This window comes from Hypomesus transpacificus, chromosome 13 (genome assembly GCF_021917145.1).
Source record: "Hypomesus transpacificus isolate Combined female chromosome 13, fHypTra1, whole genome shotgun sequence".
Classification (NCBI taxonomy): domain Eukaryota; kingdom Metazoa; phylum Chordata; class Actinopteri; order Osmeriformes; family Osmeridae; genus Hypomesus; species Hypomesus transpacificus.
The window spans coordinates 12,334,041-12,350,310 of record NC_061072.1 but is presented as its reverse complement, the minus strand read 5'-3'; the positions used below and the strand labels follow the sequence as shown (position 1 = coordinate 12,350,310).

The window sequence follows — 16,270 nt, the reverse complement described above, 5'->3', positions numbered from 1 at the left end:
TGTGCACGTGTGTGTGCTGTCCATTCCACAGCTGTTGGGAGCAGAGCTTGAGGACCAGACAGCTGAGGAGAGTCTCTGATGGGTAACCAAAGAGTACAGTGAGACATGATGGCGTGCTGATGACATTGTGGAGCTAAATGGCTGGAAGCGCTGTGTGTGTGTGTGTGTGTGTGTTGAGGGGGATTAAGAGCTTTCATAGGTCAAGCTTGAGCCAATCCTCACAGTAACAGCTGACACACTATTGCACTGTTGCATTATGTTGTCTTCCCTCTCTTTCTGATGTTTCTCATCTCCTTCTCACTCTTTTTTCACATTCACTCTCCACTCTTTCGGCCCCCTGTTCTCAGTTGTGTAGGTGCACGCCAAGTTGAGACTGAATGAGACAGAGTGTGTGTGTGCGTGTTTGTTTGTGTGTGCATGCGAAGTCTCTGCAAATCACAGGCACGCATCACGTCTCCTGATGTGTTCCTCAATCTCTCCACTCCTGCTCCATCCCTCCATCCTCTCCTCCGCGTATCCCTCCATCCCTTCCCTCTGGCTCCAGAGACCTGTGGAATCCTGGATAAGTCAATGTTGGTTCTGCCTGGCAGCCTGTTGTCATTGGCGACCAGTCGGGCCATGCAAACTCAGCAGACACTAATGTACTGAGGCTCACCGGGCCTGGGAGCCAACAGGAAACAGGGTGGTCATTAAACCTGGGTGGAACCTGGAACCAGCCGCCATGCTATTTGTAGTACAGCCTCAAGGGCTAAATGTGGGGCTATGACATCACGTTTGTAGTTTGTGGGGCTAGGTGTGTTTGATGTGATTTGTAGTTGTGATCATAAGTGCTACAGGTGTGATTTTTGTTTATTTGTGTAGTTAAGACATGGGATTCATAGTGTGTGGCACAGGCTACAGGTGTGGCTGTGACATGTGATTTTTAACACTGGCCAGAGACTACAGGTGTTGTTATATATATATACAGTAGGTATTTAACAAGATGTACCTAGGCTACATGTATGACCTGTGATTTAGACCAAGGGGCTGAATGCATTTCTTTAGTGTGGAGAGAAGCTGAAGCGTATTGGTCTGAGTTGTAAGATGGTTAGGGGGCAGAGAGTTAACAGTTGAGTTAACTGGATGAGATAGGAATTCCAAGATGGATGTGTTCAAAATGTTACGTTTATTGATGAACCTCAAGGCCCAAACATTCACCGAGCTACTGCCAGAAAATGTAGGAATGATATTTATAAAACATAATGATAATATTTCACATGTAGCCAACAGATCATGATTGCCAACAAAGCACATATAAGCATGGCAGCACCAGTTATGCGTTCAATACAATTTGTTATTACTTGTAAAGCCGGCATACAAGTAACAGACCAAAATTGTATAAAAATATACACATTTACACATCTAAAACATACACACACAACTAAACCTGGAATGGCAATAGAAAAGTAAATTACGTTTTTATCTTCCTAATGCAACATCATTCTCCCCTGACAAAATCAGTTCATTCCTCTGTGCTCCTGATGAACAAATGTTATGCACACAACATTGACATACTGTATCATCTTTCTCTTCAGATGTTGACAAGTTCAGCAGATGCAGAGGGTTTAGCCAGCCAGGCTGGAAGCTTCTTCCCTTTCTCTATCATCATCTCCAGCTGTCCAGTCAGTCATTCAGTCAGTTAGTCAGTCAGTCAGTCTGTCAGTCAACCCTTCCACAAGAATGGACCCCTCAAGCCTGAAATCGCTTAATCTCCATTCACAGGAAACAGAATTGGAACACCTGTCGCGCTGGGTGAAACTCTGCCGCTCTTTTTGGTAAGTCCATGGATTTAGTGTGTTGAAAGAGGTATGCAGAGCTCTGTTAGTTTGGTAGTCTGGTTAGCTGGAATGATCACACTGTGCTCTGTCCATTTTTTGGTGTTTGTGAAAATGTGAAAGGTGCAAAAAATACCTTACGGATTAAGACTTGCTTTAATTTGCCTGGTAATACACTGCAAATGTCATTGGGGATCCAGTCATGTTGTCCCTCCCCCTAGGGGCGGCTGAGGGACGTGTAGACAGGCTGCTCCCAGGCTGCCGCGGGGCTGCTGTGTGCAGATGGTAAGGCCAGGCTGTTGATGAGAGAGCTGGAGTATGATCTCCTGGAGGAGGAGGAGAAGTAAGGGTACTGGTATAGCCCTGCTGGGTACCCAGAGTATGCCCCATAGAAGCTGGGCCCCTGCAGGTCTGTGTAGTCACACTGGGGGATAGAGATGGAGGAGGGAGCTAAGGAGGGGCAGGAGCCCAAGCCAAGGGGGGTGTAGTCAGGGTGGGGAGGTGGTGGAGGTGGGGAGGAGGAACACTGGGGGGGCTGGCTGCTGTAGTGGCTGGGACTCATCTGCTCGGTTTTAATATGAGGCTTCTGCTGCTGGTGAGGGTCCCCATGGTTACTGTTACCTGGAGACAAGGAGGAGGGGGGCACTGCTCGGGCTTTGTGACCCCACCCTGAGTGAGGATGGGGATTGGGGGAGCTGAGGGAGGCCGTGCCGGAGGAGGGGTTGTGTCCTAGCCCCTGGTCAGAGGATGCAGGGGTGGAGCTGTGGCCACTGGGAGGCAGGTATTGGTCAAACTCGTGGACGTCGAAGCCCTCCATGTTGCTGATGACATCTGTGCTGAGTTCAGAGATGTCCACATGGCTGAAGTCAATGTTCTGACGACCTCCACCTCCAGTGTGGATCTCCGGGGGTCGTCGGCACTCATGTTTCCCCCCCAGGTGTAGCTCTGTTTTGGGGGTGGTGGGGGGTGTTGGAGGGTTAGCGGGGGCATGATGCTGACCTGTAGGCACAACACAGCAGGTCAGGGGATGTCTCTTAAAATGCATGTTTAATACACACTAACACGTCTATGTGTGTATTAAACCTATATGCACATTACACCAGACATGCTCACACAAAAATCGAAAACACAAAACAAACACATAGAAGAAATCTCACCGCCTCGTTCAGGAGGATGATGATGAGGAGGAGGATTTAGCATTTCCCCTATATTAGCCACTCTACCCTGACCCAGTCCCAGGCCTGGTTCTGTCTTGTACACCTGGACACGGCCCTGGTGGCTCATCTCAGTTCCTGGCTCTGAATCGGCCTGGCACGGTTTGGTGCTCTTCCGCCGCCGGGGCTGGTACTTGTAGTCTGGGTAGTCCTTCTTGTGCTGCAGCCTCAGTCTCTCTGCCTCCTCAATAAAGGGACGCTTCTCACTCTCAGACAGCAAGCTGCAGAGGAAGAAAGTACATTGATTAATTACAGAGGATGGATGGACCATGCATAGGAATGGTAATAGCATCCATCTGTCTTCTAGTCGGAACTACAGTACCCAGTATATGGCCAAAACCAAAACACGTCTATAGAAGGAAAAGGTTTATAGATGAAAAGTTGAAAGACAATTTCTTAAATATTGAAAACGTTATACGCAATTCTACAATGAACTATAAAACGTCATGGTGCAAACACATAGACACTGTCTTTACAAGTATAGATAAATCCCATAGGGGTACTAACCGCCAGAGTTTTCCCAAAGTCTTGCTCAGCTCGGCGTTATGCAGATGCGGGTACTGGTCTGCTAGTTTCCTTCGCGCTGCCTGTGCCCACACCATGAACGCATTCATCGGCCTTTTCACGTGCGGTTTGTTCTTCAACGACCGGTCCCCGCGTGGTGGCATCGGCACAAGCGACCAGTCGTATCCTTTAAGAACTTGAGATACTGCGTCTCGGATGCAAGCCGGGAATCGATCATCATCCTCGCCGTCCGATTTCTGGCTGATCCCAGGAATGCGCCTGTGCCCATCCGAATCCGCTGGGGAGGACGGGGCGTCCGAATCCGAGTCGACCTGGGACATGGAGCTTGCTGTTCCAGCTGGACTGCATGGGTGGTCGGTGATAGACTTGCTGCCTTCCTCAGACATGGTCACTGCTATAATGACTTCGATAAATGGAGTTGCTTAGAGTCTCCAAATACTCATTTTACGCAAGGAACACAGAAAACAGGAATTAACCTAAACTTTTCGTGTGACTTTAGGTCCAGATGTGTATTTCAGTAGAACAAATTTTGTAGTTCTTATATTTACATCTTAAGTGATGCCCTGACTGACACATTCAGTGTGTTAGGAGAGTTTTGTTTAGTTGAGCTCTCTTCCACTCCACCCACTTCATCTTATTGGTTTTCACGAAGTCCCACAGCTGCCCCTCCGTGCCTCCCATTTATTTTTGCTGAGAGTCAAATGGTACAGATATTTCCTATTTCAAGTAAATATTTAATTTTATATTTTAAATTACTTGCTGATTTTCAAAATGGAAATAATCGATCTCAAAAAGTAGTCTATGTGCTAAATTTGCATCTTTTTATTGGACTAATCATCCAGGACAAAAGAGTCCCTCTCCGACAATAATACAACGATCGGTGTATTTATAATAACTGTTCTGTATTGCTTCTTTGCAAATGCAGATTTAGAGGTCATGCAAGCGATCTTTACAGTATCTGGCTTAGTTAAAACGATAGGCTTGTTCGGTCTCATCTATTTATATATCAGGTTTAAATGCAACTTCCTGACAAATGCCAAACAAGCCTTTTGAGTCACGTGACTAGTGGATCCGCCAACATGGCCACTAGCAGTGAAAGTTCAGAGTGCTCAGAGAGCACGTTGAGGAAAAGACGTTTCGAGCCTTTGAAACCAGCGACTAATGCAAGTGGCATTTCTACAAATGACACAGAGGACACTGGCAAATATGAAGATAAGAAAAAGGAAGCGCTTTCACTACGGACCGGAACTTATTGGCTCAGTCGAATTGTGCTGCTGCGTTCTATTGGCTTCATATACTGTGAGTGGGTTGATTGAACCACCGCTTCAGTGTTTTGTTGTAGTTAATTTCACTCATAATAAACATTGATGATATTAGTGTAACCATAATCACATGAACATTTTCTCCAGTTTCAGTGAAATAACACTCAGTAACAACATAAGTCAGTTTAGTAGGCCTATATGTCCATATCACAGGTCTTTGACTCCCCTTTCCAACTACACCCCCTCCATCCATGTCTCTCAAACCTCTCCCCCAGTCATTGCGTTCACTGTGGCCTACAACCAGAACAAGCAGCTGATTGGCCAGCGAGGTCTGATGCCTGCCAAGGACTACCTGAACAGTGTGAAGCGCTACGTGGGGGGCAAGATTGGCATGGCGGCCCTGGCATACACGCCCTCCATACTCTGGTTCATGGACTGGTCCGCCATAGATGCCAACCTAGACGGTATCGCCCTGGTGGGCATGGTGCTGTCAGGGTTTGTACTGGTGACTGGCATGGCTAATATGGTCATCATGGTGGTGCTGTGGGTGCTGTACCATTCTCTGGTCAGTGTGGGTCAGCTCTGGTGAGTGAGGACACACACATACAGTTGTTATGAACACACATAAGGACCAAAAAACTAACATACTCACTCGGAGACTTGGATTCAGTTTTAATGATCTTGCCAAGTCTGATCCAGTTATCTGATTAGTTTTAGCACCAGGATAATATGGCTCACATCTCAAGCACAGCCATTCGCTTGATAGATTTAGATTACCTTGTTATCCATTTATTTATCTAGTTCTCGAGAGCCTGTTTCAGGTGTAATCTGTAGCAGCGCTCCTCTTTTGAAATGTACATGTGAAGTGGAACAGTACAGTGGTTTCTGTCTGTCAGGGCATGCTCTTGTGTTTTATTTACAGTAACATACTGTGAAATCATTGGGCCTTACAGCCTGCTGCTAAACACCAGGTGTCGGCTTATGTGTACAAGTACAAAACAAATTATGCTTACAACTAATCCTTTTTTTTCTGTCTCCAGGTATTCCTTTGGTAAGTATAACTCTTAACTTGATCAAATTAGAGTAGAACAAAGGATTGTGACACACACACACTCACACACGCATGCACACACACACGTGCACACAAGGAGTAAAATGTCAGGCTCAGATGAGAAGCTTGGGTCTACCATGCTTCTCTGATTGGTTGATGACACTGGAGTGAGAGACGCCAGTTAGATATCTGTGGTAAAGTTCTGTGGTCTCTCTTTTTTAAATGTTTCTCTTTATCTCTCACCCCCCTTGCCTCTCCCCCCTCTCTCTCTTGATCGCAAGCTCTCTTGGTTAGCTAGGTTTACAAAGGCAGTCTTTGTTAAGGTGTATGTGTGTGTGTCAGTCCTTGGGCAGCTGCAAGGGTCTTCCAGAATCCAGCTGAAGAGTGGAGGGAGCAGGTGGCCCCCCTGCTCCCACGTCAGACATTAGACAGGCTTCAGGCAGCTGGCACACACGCACACACGCGTGCATGGATTTACAAACGTGGATCACCTCCATGTGTATCAAAAAGTCCCTCCCCTCCGCCCCCCCCAGGTTGGGAGAGCCAGCTGTTGGAGACAGGGTTCCTGGGGATCTTCCTGTGTCCACTCTGGAGCCTGTCCCAGGTGTCTCCTCGCCACCCTCCCTCAATCATCTCCATCTGGACCTTCAGATGGCTCATAGTCCGGATCATGCTAGGCGCAGTGAGTGAAACACACACTCTCATAATCATATTTACGTTTACATTTTGTCATTTAGCAGACACTCTTATCCAGAGGGACTTACAGTAAGTACAGGGACATTCCCCCAAGGCAAGTAGGGTGAAGTGCCCTGCCCAAGGACACAATGTCATTTTGGCATGGCCGGGAATCGAACCAGCAACCTTCTGATTACTATATGCCCCGATCATATAAGCAGACACACAGACAAACACACATACACTTAAGACTTACCTACGTTAACCTCCCAGATGCCAATGTATTAAAAGCACTTATAAAATATCCATCAATTTTTTATTTAGATTTTTTTATACAAAATGTTTGCACCAGGCTTAGATATTCTCCAAAGTATCTGAAACTGTCTGGCACTCTGCCACTTTCTGGTAAGGCAGAACTCTATCGTCAGTCAGTAAGTCACTTAGTCTGGCTGTATGTTTTCCATAGCTATAGCCGCAAAACTATTCTTTCTACAAATATACAACAAAACAACTCAAAGTGTTTTTTCAGTTAATGTCTATAAAGGGAATGGAAGGAAGCAGAAAGGGAGCCATTGGCTCACCCTGCCGCTGGGTCAGAAATATTATTGACTTTAATTGCTTGCGACTGTAAAACCCACTCAGTCATGTCCCCTAGACACACATCCATTACTGCATGCTTATTAAAACCAGAACATATCTAGATCCCTTTAGACACTGCTAATACCTAACCTTTCAGGAGGGCTTAATATTGGAGTCCTTTTTTATGACCGGGCTACACGTTGATGTTGTTTTGTGGTTAATTAAAAACACACTTCGTTTTTAAACTTTGGCTTTAGCGAGTGGAAATCTGGTCATGTGAATATAACTGATTATGAATCCATGACATTGTTGTGCTTGTTCTTTGATGTGGGGTTCAAGTAAATGTAAAAAGTTGTATAAAGTAAAAATGTATAAAGTTTGGGGGGTCAGATAGCTGAGCGATTAGGGAGTCGGGCTATTAATCAGAAGGTTGCCGGTTCGATTTCCCGCCCTGCAAAATGACGTGTCCTTGGGTTCTGCAAGGTACTTCACCTTACTTGCCTCTGGGAGAATGTCCCTGTAATTACTGTAAGTCGCTCTGGGTAAGAGCATCTGCTAAATGACTAAATGTAAATGTAAGTTTGCTGAAACGTACCCCATTTCAGGAATACATGGTAGACGTTAACCTGAGTGTGTCAAAGTGAAAAGTCCCCAACAGAGTCCCATGGTGTCTGTCTTCTAAGTATGAGGAAAGCGGTTCACCACAGTTAGCTTGGTACAGAAAGATGTGCCTCAGTAGACATAGAGAAACAATCAAAGAGGGTTTGTTTTCATACAAACCCTTTCAAGACTAAAAGTTCCAATTTAGTAGAGGCCTCCACACTAGGCTTAGAGTGTTTGTGTGCGCAAAATTGTTTTTGTGTGTGTGTGCGAGGGGAATTTTGTTGTTGTTGTTAGCATCTCTCTTGATCCTCATCAGAAGTCGCTAGCATCAGAGAGGTGAAGGTATAGAGCTGGCAAGCTAACATGTTGCTAATGGGATCTGATGCAGGCTGTGTCTGTGCTAACTTTAAACTGAAATATAATCACCATTCACATATGATTGTGTGTGATGAAGATATGTGCTGGTTAGATAACTGCTACACAAATCTCTGTGAAGCAATTCTTGTAGAAAGAGTAATAGAGTAATGCAGCCCAACAATAAAATCTGGAAAATATAATCCTGGATTAAAAATTCAAATTCTTTACAAAAATTATTTTCGGGTTTGTGGTAGAACCTTTTGTTTGTAAAATGCTTCAAGCTAAAACCTACAGTATTTCCCACACATCCTTCATAAGAAATTGCAGGATGATCCAGTGGATGTTTAAGTGAGGTGACAGAAATGAACTCTCTGTCAGGGGGCATGGTTGCATGCTTGTGGTATTATCAGCCTTACGTCTTAATGCAGGAACACAGTTAAGTGGTGACCGCTTTATTGGAAAATCTTTCCCCTCCTAGCTATTTGTTTGGTCTGTTGCCATGTGTCTGCTCTCTGCTTGTCATTTCTGGTTGTTGATGTATTTGGTAACAGTGGCGTCAGGCCAACCTGGCCAGAGTTCTCCCTTGTCTAAAAGTTGTTGATGGGACTTGGGACTGGGCTAGGCATAAACCCATCATTGTGTCCCAGTTTTTGTGGATCAGAGATGGAGAGAGGTTGACGTACCATGAGGATTTGACTCAGAATAAAAGCATCAGTGCTGCATGGGTAATTTAGTTGATTGTGTCCCATGGAGAAACTGGGCCTCTGCTCATGTTTATAGACTTCTTTTTTAGAATGTTTGTAGAAGCAGCAGACCATACCTGGAGCGAACCTTTAAACGGCACGTGTGGGTATAAGCCTGGACTTGGGGCCTGGGCCGGACGTGGGCCCTTGAACCAAGGCTGGTTTGGGTCTGGGTTTGGATCTGGTTGTTGTGGCTTGTCCCAGATTTAGATTACAATCTGGTTCTGGGCTGGCATTGTTAGGGCTAATGACATCCTAAGGGTCTGCTTGCCCCATACCCAGTTCTCTTACCTCTCACAACCTGGCAACAGCTGCCTTCCCTCCACCTTCCCCCATTTTATTGTCAAGAGCTGGTGTAAATCTTACTGCTGTTCTCCTAGACAGGAAATAAGGTGACTTACTTGCTGTGGTTTACCCATTCTGACGACACCCTAGCCTGATCCAGTCCGGTACCCGGAGGGCAGGAACTGGGCTCGACTCAGATGTGTGGACCAGGTCCAGTTTTCGTAGAGAAAAACACTGAAATAAGTTTTATTGAAGTCACATGCACCAACTCAGTTTGTCATGGCCAATCGTTTTATGATGTTGAGAATTTGCATGGGCAATGCTCACTCACTGTTTTTATGCTTGTTTGAAACATACCTTTGTTTGGTTGTTATTGCTACAATGAGCTTCTATTAGACCTGTACATTTAGTTGTGACACTGTACAAATGCTATGATAGGGTAATGCCAGGTTTCCATATTGACAGGCCCTTCAGAGGACCACTATATCACCACTGGAGTACTATCAACATAACCTTCCTAACAACATTGCATTGACCCATTCAGAGAGGAATGTCCATGCCAAAAGATTAGGATATGTGACTGGAATTGATGATAGTCAGAACCTCATGACTGAATTGCATTATGGTCATGTTGGGGCATGTCAACACCCAACATGTTTTAACCAGAACCCAAATAGCTCAATAAACCCAAATAAACAGAACGAGTAATAGTGGAATACAATTTGTGGTAGATGTTTTAGGGGAAATACCCCAGGTCTTTATCAGATTAAGTGTGATTCAATCGATGTATGTTCAGTGATCAAAAGTCTTCCATGCTTGTGCTTGTCATGCCAAGATGCACTTCTCCATCAGTCCCTTCATCCTGTCCTTTTTGAGCAGAGCAGTGGCTGAAGTTTCTTATCCTCTATAAGGCATGTGAAAAACTGAAAGGATTCTGTTGGATTGTGATGGAGTACTCTGAAAGACCATCACTCTCACCCTCCCTTCCCTTCCTTTGCTCTTTCAGCTGGGTTTTATTTCCTAGAACGGTAGATTCAATCAGGGCCAAAGTTAATCGCACTACAATCCACTTCTTTCTCCTCTTCTGTCCTTCCTTATTACTCTCCTCTTGATTCTGTTCATCTGTTGATCTTTAATGTTGTTAGACACATTAAAGTTCGATTCATTCATTTTCATACAGTTGGGCATTTCTCTCTCTCTCTCTCTCTCTCTCTCTCTCTCTCTCTCTCTCTCTCTCTCTCTATGTCTGTCTCTCTCTCTATGTCTCTCTCGCGATTGCTGAGGATGGTGGGTAATTGAGTGAGACAGGAGATGACTTGGAAGCTGCTCAAGCCAAGCTCTCTCTAGGGTTGAGGTGGTGATGTCCTACCAATGAATGTTTGTCCAGCCAGATAGCACCAACACATCAAGAGCTTTGCCCCCACCTTAACCCTAGTACCATCCCTAACCAAGCATCCCTAACCCTAGCACCGCTCATAATGCAATCAAGTCCCAACCTTGACCCTAGCCCTAACCCCAACCGTAGCTCTATAGCCCTCTAGACATGGACTAAAACCGAGCACGGTGGCAAACCCACTGCCCAGTACCTAATGATCTTTCTGTTCACATGCATCTGGTGATAAATCAGGATTCGTACCAGTGTAAACTGATTACACTCTGATTGATTGCACCCTTTTCCTGTTATTCCTGTCATGAGATGTTATGAATACGTGAAAATAAAATTGTTGAACTTTCTACCTTATTGGGTTTCATGGTTCTTCAGTGGATGCTGAATTTCATCAGTTACTGTTCAGGTCGGTAAGGACATGATGAGCCACTACGATGGCTGTATGTCAGAAATGTGGTGATCTGTTTTAGCATGTCTACCGTTAGACTGATCACATGATGCATCATAGGATATGAACAAGATGCATGATTCTGTACCTGGTTTCCCTCATTAAACACACACACACACACACGCACACACACCCTCACACTCGGCACACTCAAGATCCTTTGCTTTATATTTATTAGCTCTATATACATTCACACACACACCACAGTCGATCAACAGGTGTTCCTCTGCTTTTCCAGGGTTTGATCAAGATGAGAGGAGACCGCTGCTGGAGAGACCTTACCTGCATGGACTACCACTACGAGGTGTGTGTGTGCCTCTATGGCCCTGGGTGTCTTTGATCCCATGTTGTGGGATTCAGCTGACCACATTGAATTACTTCTGAAGTGTTTCAATCAGCCCATTATCTATCAGTCCACAGCTTGGCTGACACTTTAAACAGAGCAGATTCTACTCCACATTACACTTTACACAATATGGCCAACTGTAGCTATTCAATGACATACTGTAGGTGTGCATGTTATATACGTGTGTGGATAACTTTCTGCCCATGTGTGTGCACTCCAATGGATGTCCACTGGTCTGTCCTCTGTGTGTGTTTGCACAAGTGTGTGAGTGTGTGTGTGTGTGTGGGTGCTGTCCACCGTCTCACTCATGTGTTCTGATCATTATCCAGTAGATGATCCTGATCCACAAAGTTAATAAACTAACCACCTGACCCTCCAGCCCCCCTCGCTGACCACTCCAAGCCTGTTCACCCCCAACTCTCTGTCCTGCTCCACCCCAATCCCCTGCTGCCTGGTGTCCCCCTGAGAGGGGAAACTGTCATGTTTGTGTGGTGAGCAGGACCCTGACTCCCTCCAGCTGGGGTGTTCATGCCTGCCATGCTGCACATTTGGAGGTTAATTCATAGCCAGTCTGTTGAGAGCAAGTGTAGCAGACTATAGACCATTAAGATGTTTAGAGCAGTATTTAGCATCCATGTGACTACAAGGGCTCGATTCTGTAATGTTACAAAATAGGCAAAAATAGTTCCCCCCCACCCCACCCCCTGCTTTCACCTAGTACTTTCACCTAGTACTTCCTTGTTACCGCTACTTGGTTGCCATGCAAAGTTGTACTTCTGGACATTGAGTTGATCTCCTGGCCATTCATTGTCAAAGTATGTTGCCTATGTAGCATGTACTGTACTTGTCCGCCTCTCCACCTGTCTCGCTCTCTGTCTCGCTTCCTTCTCCTCTCAAGGACTAGAACCTTGGACACAGCCCAGCTATATAGCACAGGTTGATGTGCAGGTCTGTGTTTACACTAGCAGAGACTCCAAGTTGCGTTGTCCTTTTGGCTGCTGGTGCTGCATGCCTGGGGAGGCACGGTTGGAAGGCCCGTGTGTCTGGACTCTCCAGTACTTAACAATGGCCCAGCTGTTTATGCACCTGGAAACCAGCCTGGTATGGGGACCAGTCTGCAGACTTGGTTCTCTGATGCATGCTACCTTCTACAGTGACTAAGCCTCTACTTAGTGCAGGTTAGGAGCTTGAGTTAAAGCCCTTCGCCTTTTCCTGTCTTGGTGTCAGTGTGTCTTGTACGTACTTGTGTTCATTTCCTCACTTGATAGATTGCTGTTAGGAAATATTGTCATCTCCTGTCGTATCACCAGATGATGAGCTGTTGAAAGTCATACTGGGTGAATTTGGAGGATAGAGAGCTGTTCCTGGGGGGGGGGGGGGGGGGAGTACCAGAATCTCCCTCCATTCAAGTCTGTCTGTGAGACCAAACACTGACTGACCAACCTAACCCCAAATCTGTCAACACCCCTAGGGGTAAAGTAGATTTACTTTAGATTTACTGTTTACACACACAAACACACACGCAACCGGAAAATGCAGGCGCCAGATGAGAACTGAATGACCCCCCGTGATTGCACCCCCCCCCCCCTATCCTCCCTGATACACTGCTTCCTTTCAGACCTACAGACTCGCCACAGGTCCACCCGGTGCAGTGCATCTTGGGACGGCTATATGAAGCTGGTTTGGTTGGGATGTTCTTCTGTAGGGAGTTGGCTTGCGACTGTTTTACTTTAGTTCATGTGCTGTGTTGTGTGTGTGTGTATTTGTGTGCGCGTGTAAATGTTTGTGTATTTATGTTGGTGTGTCCTTGAGGGAGCTGGGGGTGTATGGTTTATCTGAGGTTGCAGGCCCAATGGGTGTTTAGGTGGAGACACCTAGCATCTAAATAAAGCTCAGTCTTTACTTAGTTCTGGAAACCCTCCCTGTGGTGTGGTGTTTGTTCCTCACACAGTCCCATAACTAACTGTCAAATGTCTCGACTCCTCTCTCTCTCTCTCTCTCTCTCTCTCTCTCTCTCTCTCTCTCTCTCTCTCTCTCTCTCTCTCTCTCTCTCTCTCTCTCTCTCTCTCTCTCTCTCTCTCCCTCTCCCCCCTCTCTCTCCCTCTCCCCATGCCCTCACTCCACCACCCTCTTCAGACCCAGCCGGTACCTAACCCCATGTCCTACTACATGCACCACTCCCCCTGGTGGTTCCATCGCTTTGAAACACTGTGCAACCACGCCATCGAGCTGGTGGCACCATTCCTCACCTTCCTGGGGCGCAGGATGTGCATGGTCAATGGAACGCTGCAGATTATTTTCCAGGTTAGTGATGAGGAGGAGGGGGGGGGGGGGGGGGGGGGGGGGGTAACAAACAGATAGAAGTTGTACATTAAATCTACTATTTCCATACACATGAGTACAGGCCTAGTACATAACATGCTACACAACTAATTTCTTATTTTACCATTAATAAAATACTTTCTCATTCTCTTTCACTCTCTTCTACCCCCTACTTTTACAGGTGGTTATAATCGTGAGTGGGAACCTTAGTTTCCTAAACTGGCTGACCATCGTTCCCAGCCTGGCCTGTTTCGACGACGCGTCGCTCGCCTTCCTATTCTCATCTGGGCGTGGGGCCAAACAGGAAGTGCTGAGGCTGCAGGCGGACGAAGCAGCGAGACAGAGTCCCAAACCTAGCAGAGGTGCACGCACACACACACACACACACACACACACACACACACAAGCATTCTCCCATATGGTATGCACACACATACGCACACACACACAAAAAAAGAGATTAGCACTTGGACAGCTGAGGAATGGAAAAAAAGGAGGCTGAATGAGAGAGGGAGACGAAGAGAGAGAGGCAGACAGGTGGAGAATGTGTATGAGCCAAGCTGGCATGTTAAAGCGTAGAGTATTATTGAATGTGAGAGTGTGTCCATTAAACAATCTTCGTCTGCGGTTGACATGTGGTAAAACCAGGACTAGGCTTCTCTAATAGACCTTCAGGACCTAGTGGCCACACTTTAATGTTGAGACACATGTCATTTAAGTGGGATATAAAGTATCCTACTACCTACAGCATGTGTTATTTTGTAGTTATTTCACTGGACTGTAAAAGTCCAGCCCTAAGTGAAAGAGCAGGTAGAATAACTACACTGATACATAGGTATAATATGTCTGGCTGAAATGTGTGTGTGTGTTATTTGACAAGTTTAAGGGAGTTACAGTATAACGGTCTGATCCTCCATTTGTTAACAGCAAACGCCCCATGACCTCATAGGCTGAGACCTTAAGGTTGACAGAAGCCAAGAGACTACAGTAACACACACACACACACACACGTAGTCTCCCTTTCATCTGTTTGTCCATTTGTCCCTCAGGTATGCTGATAAGGCGGGTGGTGAATGTAGCTTTGGGTGTTCTGATTGGCTACTTGAGCGTTCCCGTGATGCTGAATCTGCTGAGTTCCAAACAGGTGATGAACACATCATTTGATCCCCTCCGCATTGTCAACACGTACGGGGCCTTTGGCAGGTAAGAGACCCCATCCCTCACTTATCTCTCCACTACACTCCCCTCTTTAACTCTTCATTTCTCCTCTGCGCTCCTCTCCCCATCTCTCTATTTCCTCCACTATTCATCTCTCCATTTATTTATCTAGCCACAGGTTCTTTGGTGAGGACCAAAGAAGGACCAAAGAACCCCCATCCCTCCTCATTCCTTAGTTAATCCCCGAGACAATGAAATAAATCATTGAATTTCTACACGTTTTACGCCTCCCTCCCTCCCTCCTCAGTATAACTAAGGAGCGCACAGAGCTGATTCTGCAGGGCACCCTGAGCTCCGACCCGTCCGACCCAGCGGCGGTCTGGGAGGAGTACCAGTTCCTGTGTAAGCCAGGCGACCCAGAGAGAAGACCCTGCCTCATCTCACCCTACCACTACAGGCTCGACTGGCTCATGTGGTTCGCTGCCTTCCAGGTGAGCTGGATACCCAGAGATGTTACAAACCTCAGCTTACAAACGGCCTGTTCAAATGGTCTGGAGGGGAACAGGCAGGATATCCAACCTCTAACCTGGGTTAACTACTAACTACTGCCCACTAGGGGGCAGTAGTCCCATAACTAATATCACTTTGTTTCTGATAGTCTCTCATTTCCCGTCCTCCCAGACCTATGAGCAGAGTGAGTGGGTGATCCACATTGCAGGCAGACTGTTATCCAACGACACCAGTGTCCTCTCCCTGATGGAACACAACCCTTTCCAGGACAGAGAGAACCCCAGGTATGGAACAGCGTCTGACCGTGTCGCTCTCTGGCTCTCCTGCCTGTCCTCCCCCTGCTCCTCTAAGATCATATAAGGAACACTACATTATGACAGGACCTTGGCTCACTTCTTCTCCACCCCAACCCCCTCACCCCCCCTCCCCTCCTCCAGGTGGGTGAGAGGGGAGCATTTCAGGTACAAGTTTGCTCCGCCTGGCAGTGCCCGAGCAGCCCAGGGGAAGTGGTGGGTGAGGAAACGCATCGGCCCCTACTTCCCTCCGGTCAACCTGGAAGGACTTACCAAGTACTTCCAGTCCAGGAACTGGCCCCACCCACATATACCCACACAGTGACCTTTCAATCTTCACCCCAGACGTGTCCACCCAGTGACATATTCAACAATTCTATTGCAGTAAGGGGCACATGCTTGCGCACACACGAATACTGTTCAGACAGACAGGCAGAATGGAGATATGTTACTTTAACAATTATAAATCTTGGATCTCATTTCCAGCACCAAATCTGTTACGTTCCAGCCATGTCTCTTGTGATAAAAAAAAAACTATATTTTGTTAAGTATGAGTATTGTTCTTCCACACATAATTCTCTATTCAGTTTGAAGTATAAATGATAATACTAAGATATGACATTGATATGTTGATTGTGCGCCTTCTTGTGTAGATAAAGAATAAACAAAAGCTGTGTGTTTTTTTGTCATCTTGCAGG

At 46.3% G+C, this 16,270-nt stretch overlaps 2 protein-coding genes across 2 annotated transcripts; one reads left to right on the top strand and one right to left on the bottom strand.

Annotated features, from left to right (window-relative positions):
* Positions 1-1,168: 1,168 nt before the first annotated feature.
* sox8a (SRY-box transcription factor 8a) lies at positions 1,169-4,160 on the bottom strand. Its single transcript, XM_047031644.1, has 3 exons — positions 3,536-4,160; positions 2,972-3,249; positions 1,169-2,813 (listed from the first exon to the last, which is right to left on the bottom strand). Exons 1-3 carry the CDS (start codon positions 3,937-3,939, stop codon positions 2,032-2,034), a joined length of 1,464 nt encoding a protein of 487 aa, XP_046887600.1. The 5' UTR covers positions 3,940-4,160; the 3' UTR covers positions 1,169-2,031.
* Positions 4,161-4,591: 431 nt separating this feature from the next.
* lmf1 (lipase maturation factor 1) lies at positions 4,592-16,266 on the top strand. Its single transcript, XM_047031641.1, has 11 exons — positions 4,592-4,852; positions 5,091-5,400; positions 5,856-5,866; positions 6,400-6,548; positions 11,182-11,247; positions 13,426-13,593; positions 13,793-13,973; positions 14,661-14,814; positions 15,077-15,260; positions 15,451-15,563; positions 15,717-16,266. Exons 1-11 carry the CDS (start codon positions 4,633-4,635, stop codon positions 15,895-15,897), a joined length of 1,737 nt encoding a protein of 578 aa, XP_046887597.1. The 5' UTR covers positions 4,592-4,632; the 3' UTR covers positions 15,898-16,266.
* The last annotated feature ends 4 nt before the right edge of the window (positions 16,267-16,270 follow it).

Bases quoted from the DNA above. Each gene is read 5' to 3' on its own strand.
- lmf1 (XM_047031641.1), top strand. From the start codon at position 4,633: ATGGCCACTAGCAGTGAAAGTTCAGAGTGCTCAGAGAGCACGTTGAGG. The intron at 15,261-15,450 runs GTGAGCTGGATA...CCGTCCTCCCAG, and splicing joins TGTGGTTCGCTGCCTTCCAG to ACCTATGAGCAGAGTGAGTG. The intron at 15,564-15,716 runs GTATGGAACAGC...CCCCTCCTCCAG, and splicing joins CAGGACAGAGAGAACCCCAG to GTGGGTGAGAGGGGAGCATT.
- sox8a (XM_047031644.1), bottom strand. From the start codon at position 3,939: ATGTCTGAGGAAGGCAGCAAGTCTATCACCGACCACCCATGCAGTCCA. The intron at 3,250-3,535 runs GTTAGTACCCCT...CTTCCTCTGCAG, and splicing joins ACTTTGGGAAAACTCTGGCG to CTTGCTGTCTGAGAGTGAGA. The intron at 2,814-2,971 runs GTGAGATTTCTT...TTGTGCCTACAG, and splicing joins TCATCCTCCTGAACGAGGCG to GTCAGCATCATGCCCCCGCT.